This window comes from Pocillopora damicornis, chromosome 1, assembly GCF_964200805.1.
Source record: "Pocillopora damicornis chromosome 1, jaPocDami1.2, whole genome shotgun sequence".
Lineage (NCBI taxonomy): Eukaryota > Metazoa > Cnidaria > Anthozoa > Scleractinia > Pocilloporidae > Pocillopora > Pocillopora damicornis.
Window position 1 is genome coordinate 6,582,166 of NC_142670.1, and position 16,646 is coordinate 6,598,811.

General features: G+C 38.9%; 1 protein-coding gene and 1 pseudogene across 2 annotated transcripts in view; one reads left to right on the forward strand and one right to left on the reverse strand.

Annotated features, from left to right (window-relative positions):
- The window catches only part of LOC149051612 (uncharacterized), a 418,635-nt pseudogene that overhangs the window by 279,843 nt on the left and 122,146 nt on the right, over positions 1 to 16,646 (forward strand). The gene's annotated exons all lie outside the window — the stretch shown is intronic.
- On the reverse strand, positions 1,473 to 7,917 carry LOC149051638 (uncharacterized). The gene is made up of 4 exons (XM_089199927.1): positions 7,908 to 7,917; positions 7,042 to 7,203; positions 6,712 to 6,779; positions 1,473 to 5,423 (listed from the first exon to the last, which is right to left on the reverse strand). The coding sequence occupies exons 1-4, from the start codon at positions 7,915 to 7,917 to the stop codon at positions 1,473 to 1,475; spliced, it is 4,191 nt and encodes a 1,396-aa protein (XP_089056053.1).

Below are 16,646 nucleotides of genomic sequence, written 5' to 3' on the forward strand. Positions count from 1 at the left end.
TTCTTCGCCGTGGTGACTTCAAACGTTTAGCGATTTTGCTACCGTGACACCCAATTATGCAAATTAGTTCTCCGACCGTTTTATAGAAGTAGCTCAATAAATCTTAGATTTTAACCATTTTAAGTTGAAAATATAGTAGGACAGAGCTTTTATACCACACTGATTGATACTCTTAACATTTTAAAAGGCCAAAATTTGACAAATTTTCACTATCTCGTGTCGAAAGACTTCAACAACAACGTATCGAATATCCTAATTTGATTAGCGTTCAGTCAACCTTTTAATGGTAATCTCTTTTTTAAGAAATTAGCCTCTGTTATTTCATATTTGAGTTCTGACAGCTTATGCTATTCAACCTGTATGAACATTCCAGAACCAAACTACAGGATTTTATTAGGTGTAACCGGCGATAATAACGCGCACTTTCCTCCAAAGATAGATTATTGGGCAAAGTTTGAGGGAAAACTTTGTTCCGATGCGAAATGCCCTGGACGCTCTTAGAGAGATCGCCACTTAAAGGAGAAATCTCAGAAAATTAACTGATACCAAGACTAAATCCTGGCCATTACGGCCAAAATCTGTCATTTTAAGTCCAGATAAACCAAATTCTGATCGGCAGAAACTAACTTTAAGTACCAATGGCTGGGTACAAATCCTCGAAAAGATAATCACAATTTCCATCTGATATAAACTAAGATAATCGAGCAATCGGACAACTAGTTATTCTCCAATTTCCATAGAAATTATCCACACATGCACATGGCTATAACAGCTTTACATCACCCATGAGCAAGAAACCGATTGAGAAAAAGTCTAAAAAAAACTGTGGAAAACGTTTTCAAGGCGTTTCAACTTCTACGTAAGTGGAAAGCCAAACTCGGCCTAGTAAGTAATACTTAGATTAAAAATTAACTTTTTACATAACTGGTCATGATAATTTCAAGACATCACATGGAAAAAAAACAGTAGTTTCAGCAGAACATCAAAGATTAAGCTCTAAAGAGCAGTTCAGACAAGCAAAAAGTCAACTTTTGAATCAAAGGAAATCCGGTCTCTTGTTAAACTTGAATTTGGCCGTCTTTTGGTTCTTCTTGTTTTGAAAAGAAGACTCGAAAGAAAACACCCTGGGATTCCAATGCTCACTGCCTTAACTGAAAAATGAAAAAAGCTAAGTTTAGGGAGGATGGTTGAGTTTCCATGAAATATTTCCTAGCACATGCGGAAACGATACACTGCACAACAGCATTGTTTTAAAAGAAATTTGCTTTTTTACTCCTATTATGTTTCCTAACAAGAATGTTATCATCGTAAACGTGTCCACTTGATTGTACTGCATCTCAATTTGCAGGAGCAAAAACTAAATTCGTAAGCCAACTGAAAGGAAAATAACACGCAAGTGTCACTGCTCATACATAAGCCATAATTATGATTTAAGGTAACTTTGTATCGAATAGAATGTATAAACAGAATATTTACTCGGTTCGGCTTCTAATATCCTTGAAATCCAGGTTGACGTCATCACCAATGAGTACAAATGGTGCCCAGTAAATCACCTCCTTGAACTTTTCAATTTCTCTCATACACTTCATGGCCTGATTGAGAGCTTCACTTGCCTTCTTGCCTTTGGAAAGTGCATCGTAGAAGAAACTCATGAACTCCAGGGTCACCTCGTCGCCAATCGCCCACAAGGTTACCACAACAGATCTAGCACCGGCACCCAAAAGTGCACGCGCCATGCCGACCACACCCTCAGCCATGACCTCCCCACGAGCAGTGTGACAGCAGCTAAGTACAACCAGACGTGCTCGCAACCCAGCTTCTATGACATCTTTCATCGTCAGTAGATAGTCTTTCTCTTGCGGATGAGGGTTTTGTCTTGTGGTGTTTGGTGCCAGGATAACTTCACCAGTTTCCATTTTACCGTGCGCTGCTATGTGAACTAAGGCCACTGATGATATTCGTTTTAACACTTCATGTTTTGTTGCCATTTCTCCAGTGAGGGGGCAAACATTAAGGACACGGCCGATCATCTCCACTTCTTTCCTTGCTCCTGGAAGTTGCACTAAAAGTCCTCCCTGATAGATGATATGTTTGAAACACGGGTCACCGACAAGCAATGCACCAGTCTTCACGTGAAAGTCAGCTGGACAATCATGAATTAGTTGCAACGTCGTCAGAGAGGGAAGCACACGAATTCTGAAAGAATCACTTAAATATGATGAGTTCGATTCCTGCAATGCTGCATAAGGTACGAGGCAAAATGGCCCCTCAGGAACGAATGTGATCTCGTCGTTGCCTTTGATCAGGTCAGCAATAGGAGAAACGAAGATGTCATGCAGCTTATTTAAAGCACTTGATTGGGAGTGCCTCACATCAACTTGGATCACACCATTGGCCATTTCTTCTTCTGTCGGCGAATCAAGCAGAGGATTTTCGATGGCAACAGTATCTCTTGCACCGATCTCCTTAAGAGCAGATTTGTTCAGTAGCTGGATGAAACATCTCAATTCATGCTCAAACCTATAGTCGTTGACGTGTACCTGTCTCATCTGGATGTTATCTTCACTAAGGCAAACCCAGAAGTAAACGCATGGCCCATTGATAGCTATGAAAACTGTGCTCAATTGAACACATCTCAGAGAAATGCGGGGTGCGCTGTGCGTTAAAGAAGCTCCAGGCGAATATTTTGTGTCCATGAGATCTCTCAGAGCTTGAGCACTTCCTCTCTCTGCGGCAAGAAGAGCCTTTACAGCTTGACCTCGATTGAGATTTATACGCCACAAACCTTTGTATGCACCTTGGTACGTATTACGAAAAGAAATCTTCCACTGATCGTTGAGTTGAAGACTGGCCCTGATATCATCATACAATTCTACACTTGAGTAATAACAGTCAAAGGCCACCATAAGATTTCCTTGGCACTCAAAACTGTTTCCAAGAGAATAGAGTGAGCACGCTTCTCCGGTCTTATTTCCCGCTTCTTTAGCAATTTCAAGATGACGTTGATGGTACTCAATGGCTGTTTTAAACTTTCCTAGACTGCCATAAGCGTTGCCGAGATTGCCATAACTTGCTCCCTCTCCGGCCTTGTCTCCCACTTCTTTAGCAATTTCTAGATGACGTTGATGGTACTCCATTGCTGTTTTGAACTGTCGTAGACCTTGGTAAGCGTTGCCGAAGTTGCCATAACTTCTTCCCTCTCCGGCCTTATCTCCTACTTCTTTAGCAATTTCTAGATGACGTTGATGGTACTCCATGGCTGTTTTAAACTTTCGTAGACTGCCATAAGCGTTGCCGAGATTGCCATAACTTGCTCCCTCTCCGGCCTTGTCTCCCACTTCTTTAGCAATTTCTAGACGACGTTGATGGTACTTGATGGCTGTTTTGAACTCTCCTAGACTGCAAAAAGCGATGCCGAGATTGCCATAACTTGCTCCCTCTCCGGCCTTGTCTCCCACTTCTTTAGCAATTTCTAGATGACGTTGATGGTACTTGATGGCTGTTTTGAACTCTCCTAGACTGTAATAAGCGTTGCCGAGATTGCCATAACTTCTTCCCTCTCCGGCCTTGTCTCCCACTTCTTTAGCAATTTCTAGACATTGTTGATGGTACTTAACGGCTATTTTGAACTCTCCTAGACTGCGATAAGCGTTGCCGAAATTGCCGTAACTTCCTCCCTCTCCGGCCTTGTCTCCCACTTCTTTAGCAATTTCTAGACGACGTTGATGGTACTTGATGGCTGTTTTGAACTCTCCTAGACTGTCATAAGCGTTGCCGAGATTGCCATAACTGATTCCCTCTCCGGCCTTGTCTCCCACTTCTTTAGCAATTTCTAGACATTGTTGATGGTACTTAACGGCTATTTTGAACTCTCCTAGACTGTGATAAGCGTTGCCGAGATTGCTATAACTTCCTCCCTCTCCGGCCTTGTCTCCCACTTCTTTAGCAATTTCTAGATGACGTTGATGGTACTTGATGGCTGTTTTGAACTCTCCTAGACTGTCATAAGCGTTGCCGAGATTGCCATAACTTCCTCCCTCTCTGGCCTTGTCTCCCACTTCTTTAGCAATTTCTAGACATTGTTGATAGTACTTGATGGCTGTTTTGAACTCTCCTAGACTGCCATAAGCGTTGCCGAGATTGCCATAACCTGTTCCCTCTCCGGCCCTGTCTCCCACTTCTTTAGCAATTTCTAGATCACGTTGATGGTACTTGATGGCTGTTTTGAACTCTCCTAGACATTGATAAGCGTTGCCGAGATTGCCATAACTGATTCCCTCTCCGGCCTTGTCTCCCACTTCTTTAGCAATTTCTAGAGATTGTTGATGGTACTTAACGGCTATTTTGAACTCTCCTAGACTGCGATAAGCGTTGCCGAGATTGCTATAACCTCTTCCCTCTCCGGCCCTGTCTCCCACTTCTTTAGCAATTTCTAGACGACGTTGATGGTACTTGATGGCTGTTTTGAACTCTCCTAGACATCGATAAGCGTTTCCGAGATTGCCATAACTGATTCCCTCTCCGGCCTTGTCTCCCACTTCTTTAGCAATTTCTAGACATTGTTGATGGTACTTGATGGCTGTTTTGAACTCTCCTAGACTGTCATAAGTGTTGCCGAGATTGCCATAACTTCTTCCCTCTCCGGCCTTGTCTCCCACTTCTTTAGCAATTTCTAGACATTGTTGATGGTACTTGATGGCTGTTTTGAACTCTCCTAGACTGTGATAAGCGTTGCCGAGATTGCCATAACCTCCTCCCTCTCCGGCCTTGTATCCCACCTCTTTAGCAATTTCTAGATGACGTTGATGGTACTTAACGGCTGTTTTGAACTCTCCTAGACTGTGATAAGCGTTGCCGAGATTGCCATAACCTCCTCCCTCTCCGGCCTTGTCTCCCACTTCTTTAGCAATTTCTAGACGACGTTGATGGTACTTGATGGCTGTTTTGAACTCTCCTAGACTGTCATAAGCGTTGCCGAGATTGCCATAACTTCTTCCCTCTCCGGCCTTGTCTCCCACTTCTTTAGCAATTTCTAGAAATTGTTGATGGTACTTAACGGCTATTTTGAACTCTCCTAGACTGTGATAAGCGTTGCCGAGATTGCCATAACCTCTTCCCTCTCCGGCCCTGTCTCCCACTTCTTTAGCAATTTCTAGATGACGTTGATGGTACTTAATCGCTGTTTTAAACTCTCCTAGACATTGATAAGCGTTGCCGAGATTGCCATAACTGATTCCCTCTCCGGCCTTCTCTCCCACTTCTTTAGCAATTTCTAGACATTGTTGATGGTACTTAATGGCTGTTTTGAACTGCCCAACATTATGGTAAGTACATCCGAGACTGGCATAAGTGTTTGCTTTGACTTTTAGTACAGCATTCGATTTCTTTAATAATTGGAGCAGACGTTTGTTGTTGTTTTCAATCTTAAAATGTGTCAAGGATAGCTAAATCATGGGTGGATTTGCGAAAATGCAATGGAAATGTTTGTTTTAATAATAATGAGAGTATTGGAGAAACTTTAAAATTCGAATGAAAATTCGAGCGTGGATTTCTTGAAGAGATTTGATTTCAAGTTATTCGAGAGTGTTAACTAGCTCTGAAGCGCATTTATTAGTTTAAGTTCGATGGTCATGGTGATGCTCGTCTCAAGACAAAAATGAGGGGCATTCAGCAGAAACTCTGGGAATGAGTTAATATGGCCTCTTCTTTTAAGTAAAGTTTCGTGGAAGAATCGAAAGAACTCGTTAATAATATTTTAGCCTCTTTAAACTGCTCAGTGCAGTATAAGAGAACATTGCTTGCATTATGTGTAGAAGAATCTGCCTGGAACGTGTTGATTTCTCTTGAAATATTATTCGCATTGCATCTCGTATCACGTTTTAAACATTCGTCAAAGGATACGGTCAATCCCATATGCAACCAGCTCCTTGCTTCTTTATACCAGCAAAGTTCGACACAAGCTCTAGCTCCTGAAAAGGTGAGAATAACTGGTGGTGCGAGGTAATTTATTACTGTTAAGGTATAAACGTATCGATAAAATAGACTTAATTTCCCATTTAGCTGAGAACAAAAATTGTGATAATGAAGGAAATTTGAACTTTTGGAAGAACTGAAAATGAACAATAAGGAGCTAATGCAAAGCGGCTACCAATTAAGCTTCAATTGATGATGATAACGATGAATTTATCTCGCGCATTCTTCACTTTAATATGCACTTTAGCGCTTTTCAGCACTTTTCGGGAAGTTTTCGGGCAGACTGCATTGAGCAGTTAACTTTTGAAAGGGAATTTTTCAGGCACCTCCTGCCCGGGCTTTGTAAAGTCCCCTGCTAAGAGTGACCGAGAAGATGCAGGAAACGGGGCTTACGGGTTTCCACCCATATCCGGGACAAGAATATCAAACCATTTGCAGATGTCACAGCTTAGACGGCAGCACATTGTTCTCAGATATTTTAAGACTCAGGGTGATGGTCCAGTCTAGGGCTTGAACCCTCGACCTCCAGCGCTCTACATTGTGAACTAACCAGGCAGCGGTATTTGAGAGTTTTTTGACATTTTCTTGTGCATTTTACCCACATCACAGACATTGACACACCAGATACAATTGACACTTGGAGTACAGTTACCTGCCACAAACCGCACAATCCTCTTTTGACGAAATCAAAGAATAGAATGTTGATGGCTTATGTCTGAAAAACCCACCTTTCTTAATAGCCTTGATTAAAGTGGGTTCCAATTGAACAGCAACTGTTGCATCATTGAGACATTCCACGTAGTTGGCTATGAGATTCCGGAAAGAAGGTTTAAAGAAGAGGTAATCACACGCAATTGCAACAAAGAAGCCTTAAAAATTACAATTGCTTAAAATGTAACGAGGATCATTTCTTTGCTTAATTTTCATCCGCTACAGGGTGATTTATGCCGTTTTTACGCTACTTTTCAGCAGTTGCTCAATTTTTTTCTTTTCTTGATGCAGATTGTGTATTCCGTTATCTTGTAACGCTGCACGACAGATTTATATGTTTACATGTGAAATTCTTACCTAAACGGAAATGAGCTGTTGCCCTGTTGCTATAAAGCTTGGCGTTAAGCCGCATATCTTTGCAGTTCACTTGAAGTCCTTCCGTGTAGGAGTTTATCGCGTTATTAGCTTCTCCTTGTCTGTATTCTTTGTTACCTTCCTCGAGACATACTTTCGCTATCCCTGAGAGCACACAGTTTTGGTGTTAATGATATAGTAATGAGTGATACGACTTCATACTACAACTTTATACTTCCAAACGAACTTTTAGGTTAAAGGAGCGTAGAGCTACGAAAAACAAAAGATCAGAATAGTTTAATATCTGTACATTTTGTTTGTGTGCAAGCTGTCGAGAGTCTGGGCTGTAGCTTGGCTATTACAATTTCAAGTTTATCGGTTTACATTTAGGTCGAAAGGCTTTCACAAACCCCTTTTACACCTGGCTTACGTTTTCCAAAATACTACAAGTTTCACCAGGAGATCCTATTTTAACTCAATTTCTTTTACAATCGCCCTGCAGGAGAGTTTGTCTGTGCAATTTGTTTGCTTTAAAATATGCAAGCTATTTGGAGTTTTAGCTGTAGCTTCGGTTATAACCAGATCAAGTCTGTTCGGTTTACACTTAAGTCGAGAGGGTTTCCAAAGTTCCTTCTTTTACACCTACGTTACACGTTCCAAAATATCAAGTTAGAATATAAAATCCCATAAGTTACTGAGAAAAAATGCATAAAGCAAAGCAAAGCCTGTTTTTAACGTTCTGATAACAAAAGAAACATCGTGCTGAGAGTGACAAGAGTTCGTGGTTTGCCCATCCTTCAGAAAAGAGCGCCAGAAAACGTGTTTTTTGTTTTTGCTGTTTTTTGATTGGGAAAGCACCACTTTCCCACGAAGTGCCATTTTGCCTGTTATAAAAGTCAGGGGTTCTACATTTTGTTGGCTGGTGGCTTGCAGCGTGGGCCTGGTATTGACATAACTGTTTAAAGAGGCGTGAAATATTTATAAGACTGAAACAGGCCATACGGCCGAGACAAAATGCCTCATCTTTCTCTGTAGAATTCTCAAATTGCGTAAAATTTCTGCCAAACATGTATTGAAAAGTAAAGGACAGGAAGGTGTTAGCGCAAATACTTTCCTTTTGGCGGCCTCAAAAAGTTACACGTTTGCAAATTTTTCAAAACTCGACTTTGACAGGTCTACGGCTACCAACAGCTCCCTCTTACCGAAAATGACTTTTATACAAAAAATGACAAAATTTAGAATAATTTCAAGTGCAAAAAGGATAATACTTTTTCCGCGCAAATATCGTTCATTTTAGGTGTAAATTTTAGATAAATAGTTAATCTCCAAAACATTGTGCGTTGATTTACAAATAAGCACTTCTAAAACTCAGAATACTGAATTTTACGAAGCCTAGTAGGCCAATTTTGGACCATTCTTTAACTTAGGGCTCTTCAAAGCTAAGTCGCCTTCAAATTTGTCGCTTTATTGCTTAGAATAATTAATGATGTCTATGCTTTTACCTGATCGGATCGAGCAATAAATTGTTTTTTCCTTTGGTTTTTCATTTTACTGATAAAAGAGTTAGAATTTGAAGAAACAATCCTTTGCTGTTTCAAAGACTTATTCACAGAACATATGCAAATTTTGATGTAAATGTGACAAAAAATTTACTGGGGCGTCTTTTAAACAATCTTATTTCACATGGTTTTCTCACCTCTTAAAGGGTCATTATATACATCCAGTTCAGCGTCACTTGACGTAACTTGACTTTCTTCTGTCGCTGAAATTACCGAGAAGATATTTCAACTTTGCTAGTGATCACAACTATGTGCAATTACAACTAGCGTTCTAATACTGGCGTATTTAGTGGATTCCTTAAAAACCTTCGGGTCTAATTGATCCAAAAAATTGTGCACCAGAATTAAGATATACTTAATTAACAAACAGTACAAAATCACCACAACAAAGTCTTTCCCTGTTGCTTTTTCTCACCTGTGGCTGGAAACTCATTTTTCACCTCCAGTTCTTCTCCCGTTGTTGGGAGGTTGCTTTCTGCCATAGCTAGAAATAAAATTGAATCGATTAAAATCAAAAGAGGAGACTCAGATGAAAGTAACCCAGGGAAAACATTTTATACTTAATCATAGAGGATGAATGAGAATCTCAAAGTTTCCTCCGTCACGCTATTGTGATTGCGTGACAGTCAAGTTCTGCGGGTTGTGTCATGTTTGTTTTTTCAATTGTCTGTTTGCTAGTTTGTTTTCGTAGTCTCATCTATTGAAACGTCGTTCAAGGCTGTCCCTTGTCAAAAAGCGTGAGTTGCAATATAACAATCCAGTTATACCCGGTAGGCATGGATAAGCATGGATCAAAAATTATGCAACAAACTAAACCGAAACACCTTTGAGGGCTTGCGTTACCGTCACGAATTCTAACAACATCCCGCGAGCCTATTGCATGAAGAAACACGTTTATCGACCCTGTTCTCCTACAAAGTGCATGTGTAAAATGTCCCTCAAAGCTATCGAAAAATTGCTGGACACAGTCTTTTTTTTCACTAACAGAATTATAAGTTCTGGTCAATAAACTCCTTCATTGATTATTTTTTGAAGGAACCAGAAAATTTAGATACTAAATTTAGAGCGGGTCCCTCTCCAAATTATGTTGGGGAAGTACTCGATTTTTTCATATCGAATTCAGAAAAGGCGCTGAATACGAGGTTATTTTGAGGGACTGAGGAAGATGGCACTGGAAAGTGTCCTTTTCGACAAAACTCTTGCTATCAAGAAACTTCATCCACAGCAAATTGAAAGCCAAGCGCAACACACAGACTCCTGCATAGCTTAATCTGGTAAGCCATCGAGTGAATTCACTGCCAGGCCATGAGCATTTGGCGGAGGAAGTAGACTGAAAGCGAAATGAAACTGAAAAATTATTTTTCAACAAATTGCTGATCAAAAGAGAATCTTTTGCAATATTATAGCGGATGGGAAATTTCCCTGAAGCTGCTGAGGTGGTCTTGCCATACAGAACAAGCTTCTGCTCCAATATCAGCATTTACTGAGCTCACAATTTTATCTTCCAGCGCACGGTGTAAACAAGCAAACAATGTGCCCATTTAGTCCGCCATCGCGCGTAAAGGTATATCTACTAAAACCGAACTCTGACAGATAACCACTTAGAAATGATACTACCAACTCCCTTGTAGATACGTAGTTCGAACATTTGAAGACAAAAATTCATTCACCGTCGACGATTATCGTGTCAAGTTTTGCGAGGAGGTGGATTGATGTTCCAAAGCGTTTAAAAGACCAGAATAATTAATCGTGTCGTTGACGGGGTTTAGGTTTCATACGTGATCAAGAAATCTTAGTCATCGTGGCTCTGGGGTTAAAATTTTCACTTTTGTTGACACGTCTTCCCAATTCCTCTGCTATTTATACGTTAAGGTGGGACCCGTGAGCGAGCAGGAAAGCTGTGCTCTGATCGGCTACCCAAGAATGCAATTTCCCACTTTGATTGCCCACAGAAGGAAATGAAGAAATGCTTGTAGCCTGTTGAATACCTCGTATAACTTCGTAACTAAACAGTATATTTTTGTCCTATGAATAAAAGCTTTTCCAGCATTTTTGTCTAAAAAAGAGGTCACGGATTCGACCTAAACAAAACAAAAATCACAACGAAACTCGCAGATTCATTTGGTAATTCCATGGTGCATGAATATATTTAGTTATCGCGTGATAGATCCTTTGATCCGTTGCTGACGAAGCCTTGGTCTCGGTCCCGGGTAAAAACATAGTGATGGAAATTGGCCGATGTACAGCCTTTTTTAAGTTCACACTTTTCCAGTAATACAATGAAGAAATGTAAAATGGTTTCCGTGTTTACATAGCCTGATGTAAACACGCGGGAGGTTGGGAGAACACGAGATAAACGTAGGAAACCACGACGCGAAGCGGAGTGGTTTCCAGCTTATCATCAGGCTATGTAAACACGGAAACCATTTTACATTTCTTTTATAAAATAACTAATGAAAGAGGAACGAAAACCGTGTTTATATACGCTCATGTAAAACGGTTTTATGGCCAATCAGAGCGCGCGTACTATTTGAATTATTTTATAAACGCATATATGAGGTATTAGATAACCGCGCGTGGATACGAATTTTACCATCGAGTGTTCATGACATCTTTTAACTCCTTCAAACAGATAATTCAATTCAAGCAGATAAATTCGTATCGATAGGCCGACATGTATCATCCATTTTATTCAAAATATATTGGTTGAAAATTTGAATCAAATATAATTTTTTAAATAGGAGCATCGATTACAGAGATCCGCTGCACCTAAATTCAGCTCGCCGAAAAATTAATTCAATTTCGGACATTGTAATACAACAGTTTCTCATGACAAGAACTATTTTCTTTGAAAAAGAACTGAATTCAGCTTCAGGTAAAAAATACAATTGAAAAAAAAAAAACAGCCCACATGGAAGGTAAAACTGTCATGTTGATAAATCCGGTTGTAATGACGAATTTATATGTGAAGATATAAATGGTACATTTACAGCGTGCGGTGGAGATGTCACGTTTTGGAAACTGAAAAAATTCTGGTATTTCACCGACAACCATATTACCGTTATTATTACTATATAACGCAAATGTTACCAAATCAAAAGAAACGTAGGGATTGTGTAATTTTTTTTCAACCTTGAGCTTTGTTACAAACTTACAAAGAGATATTTGCTGATTTTGATATTGACGAGAGTTCTAATTATATACGTCACGTTATCTAGCTTTGTCACATGCTCATCACGCGCTTCTGCCGCATAATCATCACGCACAGTTAAACCTTTAACTCCCGTGATCTAATTGTTAATTCTCCCCTCTAGCTGCTACATGTTTCATTTCAAAGTAGATACGGAAATTTGGTGTTAGTTCAAAGATAACGACTGAATTCTACCTGATAAAACTTTGAGTATTCTCATTGCCTGTTTGCTGGATAATATATTGATATTACAGGGATAAGTTACAAGTTATATCACTTCTAGGAGTTTAAGGCTTCAGGAAATTGCATCGCGTGCAGACTATTAAACCAGTCAAATGAGAGAAACCATTGAAATATCTTCACATCTGATAACAATAAACCGGGAAATTCGACTGAAATTAAACTTGATTGTTTTCAGCCGCCAGAAAAATAAGATTGCGATCTTTCATTATAAATAACATGAACTCTACAGCTCTAATCAGTTGCAGAATGGAAATTGATTTGTACCTGTTAAACTGTTATCCTCTGAATCCTTCTATTCTCCAGACGATGTCATTTGTTAATTCTACATGCCTGAAAATATCAAAATAATATTTCGCTTTACAACAATTCGATGAATAAATGAAGGTAACATATTTACGAGTTTGAAAAATGTAACCTCATCTAATGCCCAGTATTGTGCTTGTATTTTTGTCTGTTTGTTTTTTTTTTATTCTTTTTATGATTATTATTTGTTTACATGTTTCTCCATGGCGATTAATTATTTCTGTGATTTAAATTCAGCTCTTTCTCTTTCAGTGCAAAACACTCGCATCCGCAAAACCCTTTTCTTCTCTGAGCAGGACATGTTACACCCTGCCATAACTGAATCGATAAGGATGAATTTACACCGTGAGTTATCTTGTACCAATGCAATTTCTCTTCAAGTGATCAACTCAATATATCCCTCGTTCAATATGATACACATTTGTTTTTGGTCATCTTCCCATCAGCGTTACAGTTCTCTCAAATTTTCATTTTCCGCTCTCACCGTGACAACTTCAAAAGTTTCTAAAAATAATAACGGTAAGCTTTTTTCTTGTAAATAACTCCCGCCAATTGTGCCCTAAATATTTTTGCAGTCAAAAGCGTAGGTGTCCGGTGAAATCACTAGAGGGAGATACAAAGCTAAAGAAACCACATTAATAATATGTATTCTTTATGTAAATTTTTTCCAATTTTCTTGTCTTTCGATTATAATATGCTACATATTTCTTCATTATCTTTCCTCACCTAAAGATTACTTGCAATAAATTTAACTCCAATAAAGTTCTTTTACAAGAAAAATACTTGACTTCTCGTTTTATCTAGAGAAAAGCATATTGATATCGTTTCGCGTCTTGGAAAGAATTAAAGCGAATACCATAAGTACTCTTCTTAAAAAAAATATCCGAGGAAGATATTCCAATTTTTTTTTAAATCTGTGTACCCCATGCATCTTTGTGTGCAGAAACCCTCTGTGCATCTTATAAGAACTTTATGAATAAATTTTTACTGAACCAGTTGTCTTTAAGTTGGAAGAGAAATCTGAGGCCGTAGCTCTCTGTCTCTTTGAGCTCTAGAATTGTCAGCCGAGTTTGGATGCAGTAAGCGAGGCCATAAATAAATGTGTAACAGTTCGTACAGACAAGTGACGCACATGATACTGGAATCAGAAATGCCACAGCTTCGTAAATCCCTCATGGGAAGATAAATAAGCTACCTCAAGTTCTGGTATGTTTATCTACATGTCAGCATTGATATTTAATCTGTCTTTTAACCTGATCTGACGGATAGGGTTTTTCTTTTCGGTCGTCGGTTAAAAATGATTTTTTTCCTTTGTCACGAAAAAGCCTAAAATTTCCTTTCTATGATTATCATCATCATTATCTTTTATTTCCCTAATTTACACAATAGCAAAAAATTATTTACAGCGGTTATAGCTGGAGGGCGAGGAGATCCAGGAAGCCACTGAGCTTATGGGGGAGCCACCTCACTTACATTAATAAATAAAGTAAAGAAAAAGTGCTGCGAATGTGCGGCTTGGCCAATTCAGTGATTATTTAAATAAAAAATCTTGCATTTTCGTCTTAAAACTAAGAAGGTTTGACGAACGAGTGACTGAAACAGGAAGAGAGTTCCAAATTTTAGGACCTTGGTAGAGAATTGTAAATTGCTTGAGATTTGTACGGCACAAATGCGTTCGATAATTATCGGCTGTTCTGGTACCATAGTTGTGAATTTGGCTATTCGTTACAAAAAGATTGAGAAGCAATGGAGGCAATAAGTTATTTCTATAATAAAACTAGAATTTGGCGATTTCAAATGTATTGACTTGGAAAATATCTAAAATTCCTAGTTTGGAGAAAGGAGCAGAATGGGCTCGATAGTCTGAGTTGGTGATAGCCCGCACAGCTCGCTTTTGCAAGTAATAAATTCTATTTAAGTTAGATACGTATGTGGACGATCAGGCGCAGCTACAACAGACGATATAAGGATAAATTAAGTTGTAGTACAAAGTGAGTTTGGTTGTAGAGGATAGGAAAAAGCGAGACCTGAATATAATACCTATTGATTTAGCGATTTGTTTACATACATAGTTGATATGGTATTTCCAGGTGAGATGATCATAAATATCGACCCCAAGGAATTTAGTTATGTGAGATTGTTGTAGGGGTTTACCTCCAAAGGAGAGAGAAATGCCGGAGTTGAATTTCTTTTGTCTGGGCTTAAAAATTACGTAGTTAGTTTTCTTTATATTAACTGAGAGCTTATTGCATTTTAGCCAGACACCAATATTTTGGAGTTCATCTTTAAGTACGGATTCTAAGCAATTTTGGTTTGAGTGAGAATAAAAGATACTGGTGTCATCAGCGAAGAGCAGAGGGTCTGTTAATTCAGAGGCATTAGGGAGGTCATTTATGTGTAGAATGAACAATAGAGGGCCTAAAATCGAACCTTGAGGGACACCACACTTGATGGTTTGCATTGGAGAGCAAGCTTGATTGAATTGGACAAATTGCCGGCGGCAAGAAAGTAGCTTTTAAACCACTGCAGAGCCACGTCACGGATACCATAGTGCTCCAATTTGGCAAACAAGATTTGATGGTCGAGAGTGTCAAATTATGTATTTTAAGACATGAAACTTTCGACATTGATGATCTTAGCAGTATGCAGGATGATCCTTTATGTATACACTGTATGTCATGGCTCATTAACGAGAAATCTATAGCTAGATCTGAGAACTTCAGATCGTAAAATCCGATGGTCTAAGATTCGATCCTGCGTTCGTGACGAGTAAATAAAATCGGTATTTCTTTTGTCTCATCTCTCAAATTATTTCTATTTGTATCTATAGTCAATACCAGCTTCTCTCATTCACTGCAATGGGTCCTCAATGACTTATTCTGTCCCCACCCTTAACTCCTGTGAAAATGTGATTTGCCCGTCAAGTGTGTAACAAAACGGTACACTTGGTAACACCAGTAGTATTGAAGAAGCTGAATATGAGCTCATCGAACTCGAAACAGAAAATGATGTATCATCGTTTATTTCGTGATCCATGATTCTATTTCTAGCCTTTTTTTCCTCTTTTGGGCAGTCAACGAGGAAATCAAAAGAAAACACATTTTGCTCTCTTGGGTAGCCGATCAGAGCACAGGTTTTCTTGCTCGCTCACGGGTCTCACCTTAACATATAAATAGCAGAGAAATTAGGTGAACGTGTCAACAAAAGTGAAAATTTTAACCCCAAACCCGCGATGACTACGATTTCTTGATCACTTATGAAAACGAAACCTCGTCAACGACACGACTAATTATTCTGCTTTTTTAAACGTTTTGGAACGTCCTTCCACCTCCACGCAAAACTTGACACGGTAATCGTCGACAGTGGATAAATTTTTGTCTTCAAATGTTCGAACTACGTATCTACAAGGTACTTAGTAGTATCATTTCAAACTGGTTATCTGTCAGAGTTCAGTTTTAGTAGATATACCTATTAGTGCGATGACGGACATAATGGGCACGATCTTTGAATGATTACATCGTGTGTTGGAAGATAAAAATGTGGGCTCAGTAAAAACTGATATTGGAGCAGAATTCTATTCTGTAGGGCCCCAACCCTCGACCTCCCGCACTAAAGTCCGGCGCCCTATTACCTTAACAGGCAGTGGTTTAACGACTATCAAATCAGCAAAAAAAATAAAAAGTAGGATGTTTATGTCACTATACTCGGGATTAAAGAAAATGAAAACCTAAAAGATCTTGTATGAGGCCCAGTCTCAACTTGGCGTATAAATAGTGAAACAGCAAAGCTCCAAAATAGAATCATGGATCACGAAATAAACAATGATACACCATTTTCTGTTTCGAGCTCGATGAGCTTATATTCAGCTTCTTCAACACTGCTGGTGTTATCAAGTGCACCGTTTTGTTACACACTTGTGGGGCTAATCACATTTTCACAGGAGTTAAGGTGAGGACAGAATAAGTTAATTGCGACCTAATGCAGTGATAAATGATGAAAAAACGGACATTTTTAGCATGAAGGCCGATTTCAAAAGCGATTTTTCAAAAACTCAAACCGGCTTCCAAAAACCCAATAATTTCTTGTTTTACAAACATATTTCCAATATTCTGAGATCAAACAATTATAATTTCACATTTTATAAACATATTTGCTATATTCTGAGGTCAAACAATAAGAATTTCTTGTTTCATAAACATCTTTGCTGTTCAATAATAATTATTTGTTTCTTCAAAAATTTTACAGGGTTGCAAGTTAGTTTGACCTTAGATTAGCTGTCGCAGTTATCTTAGAAATAAGATCAGGTTTCCTTG

What these genes read in the sequence shown, in the direction of transcription:
- LOC149051638 (XM_089199927.1), bottom strand. An exon ending in AACAGCTCATTTCCGTTTAG is followed by an intron (nt 6,780 to 7,041) that starts GTAAGAATTTCA and finishes GGAATCTCATAG; the next exon opens with CCAACTACGTGGAATGTCTC. An exon ending in AACCCACTTTAATCAAGGCT is followed by an intron (nt 5,424 to 6,711) that starts ATTAAGAAAGGT and finishes ACACATTTTAAG; the next exon opens with ATTGAAAACAACAACAAACG.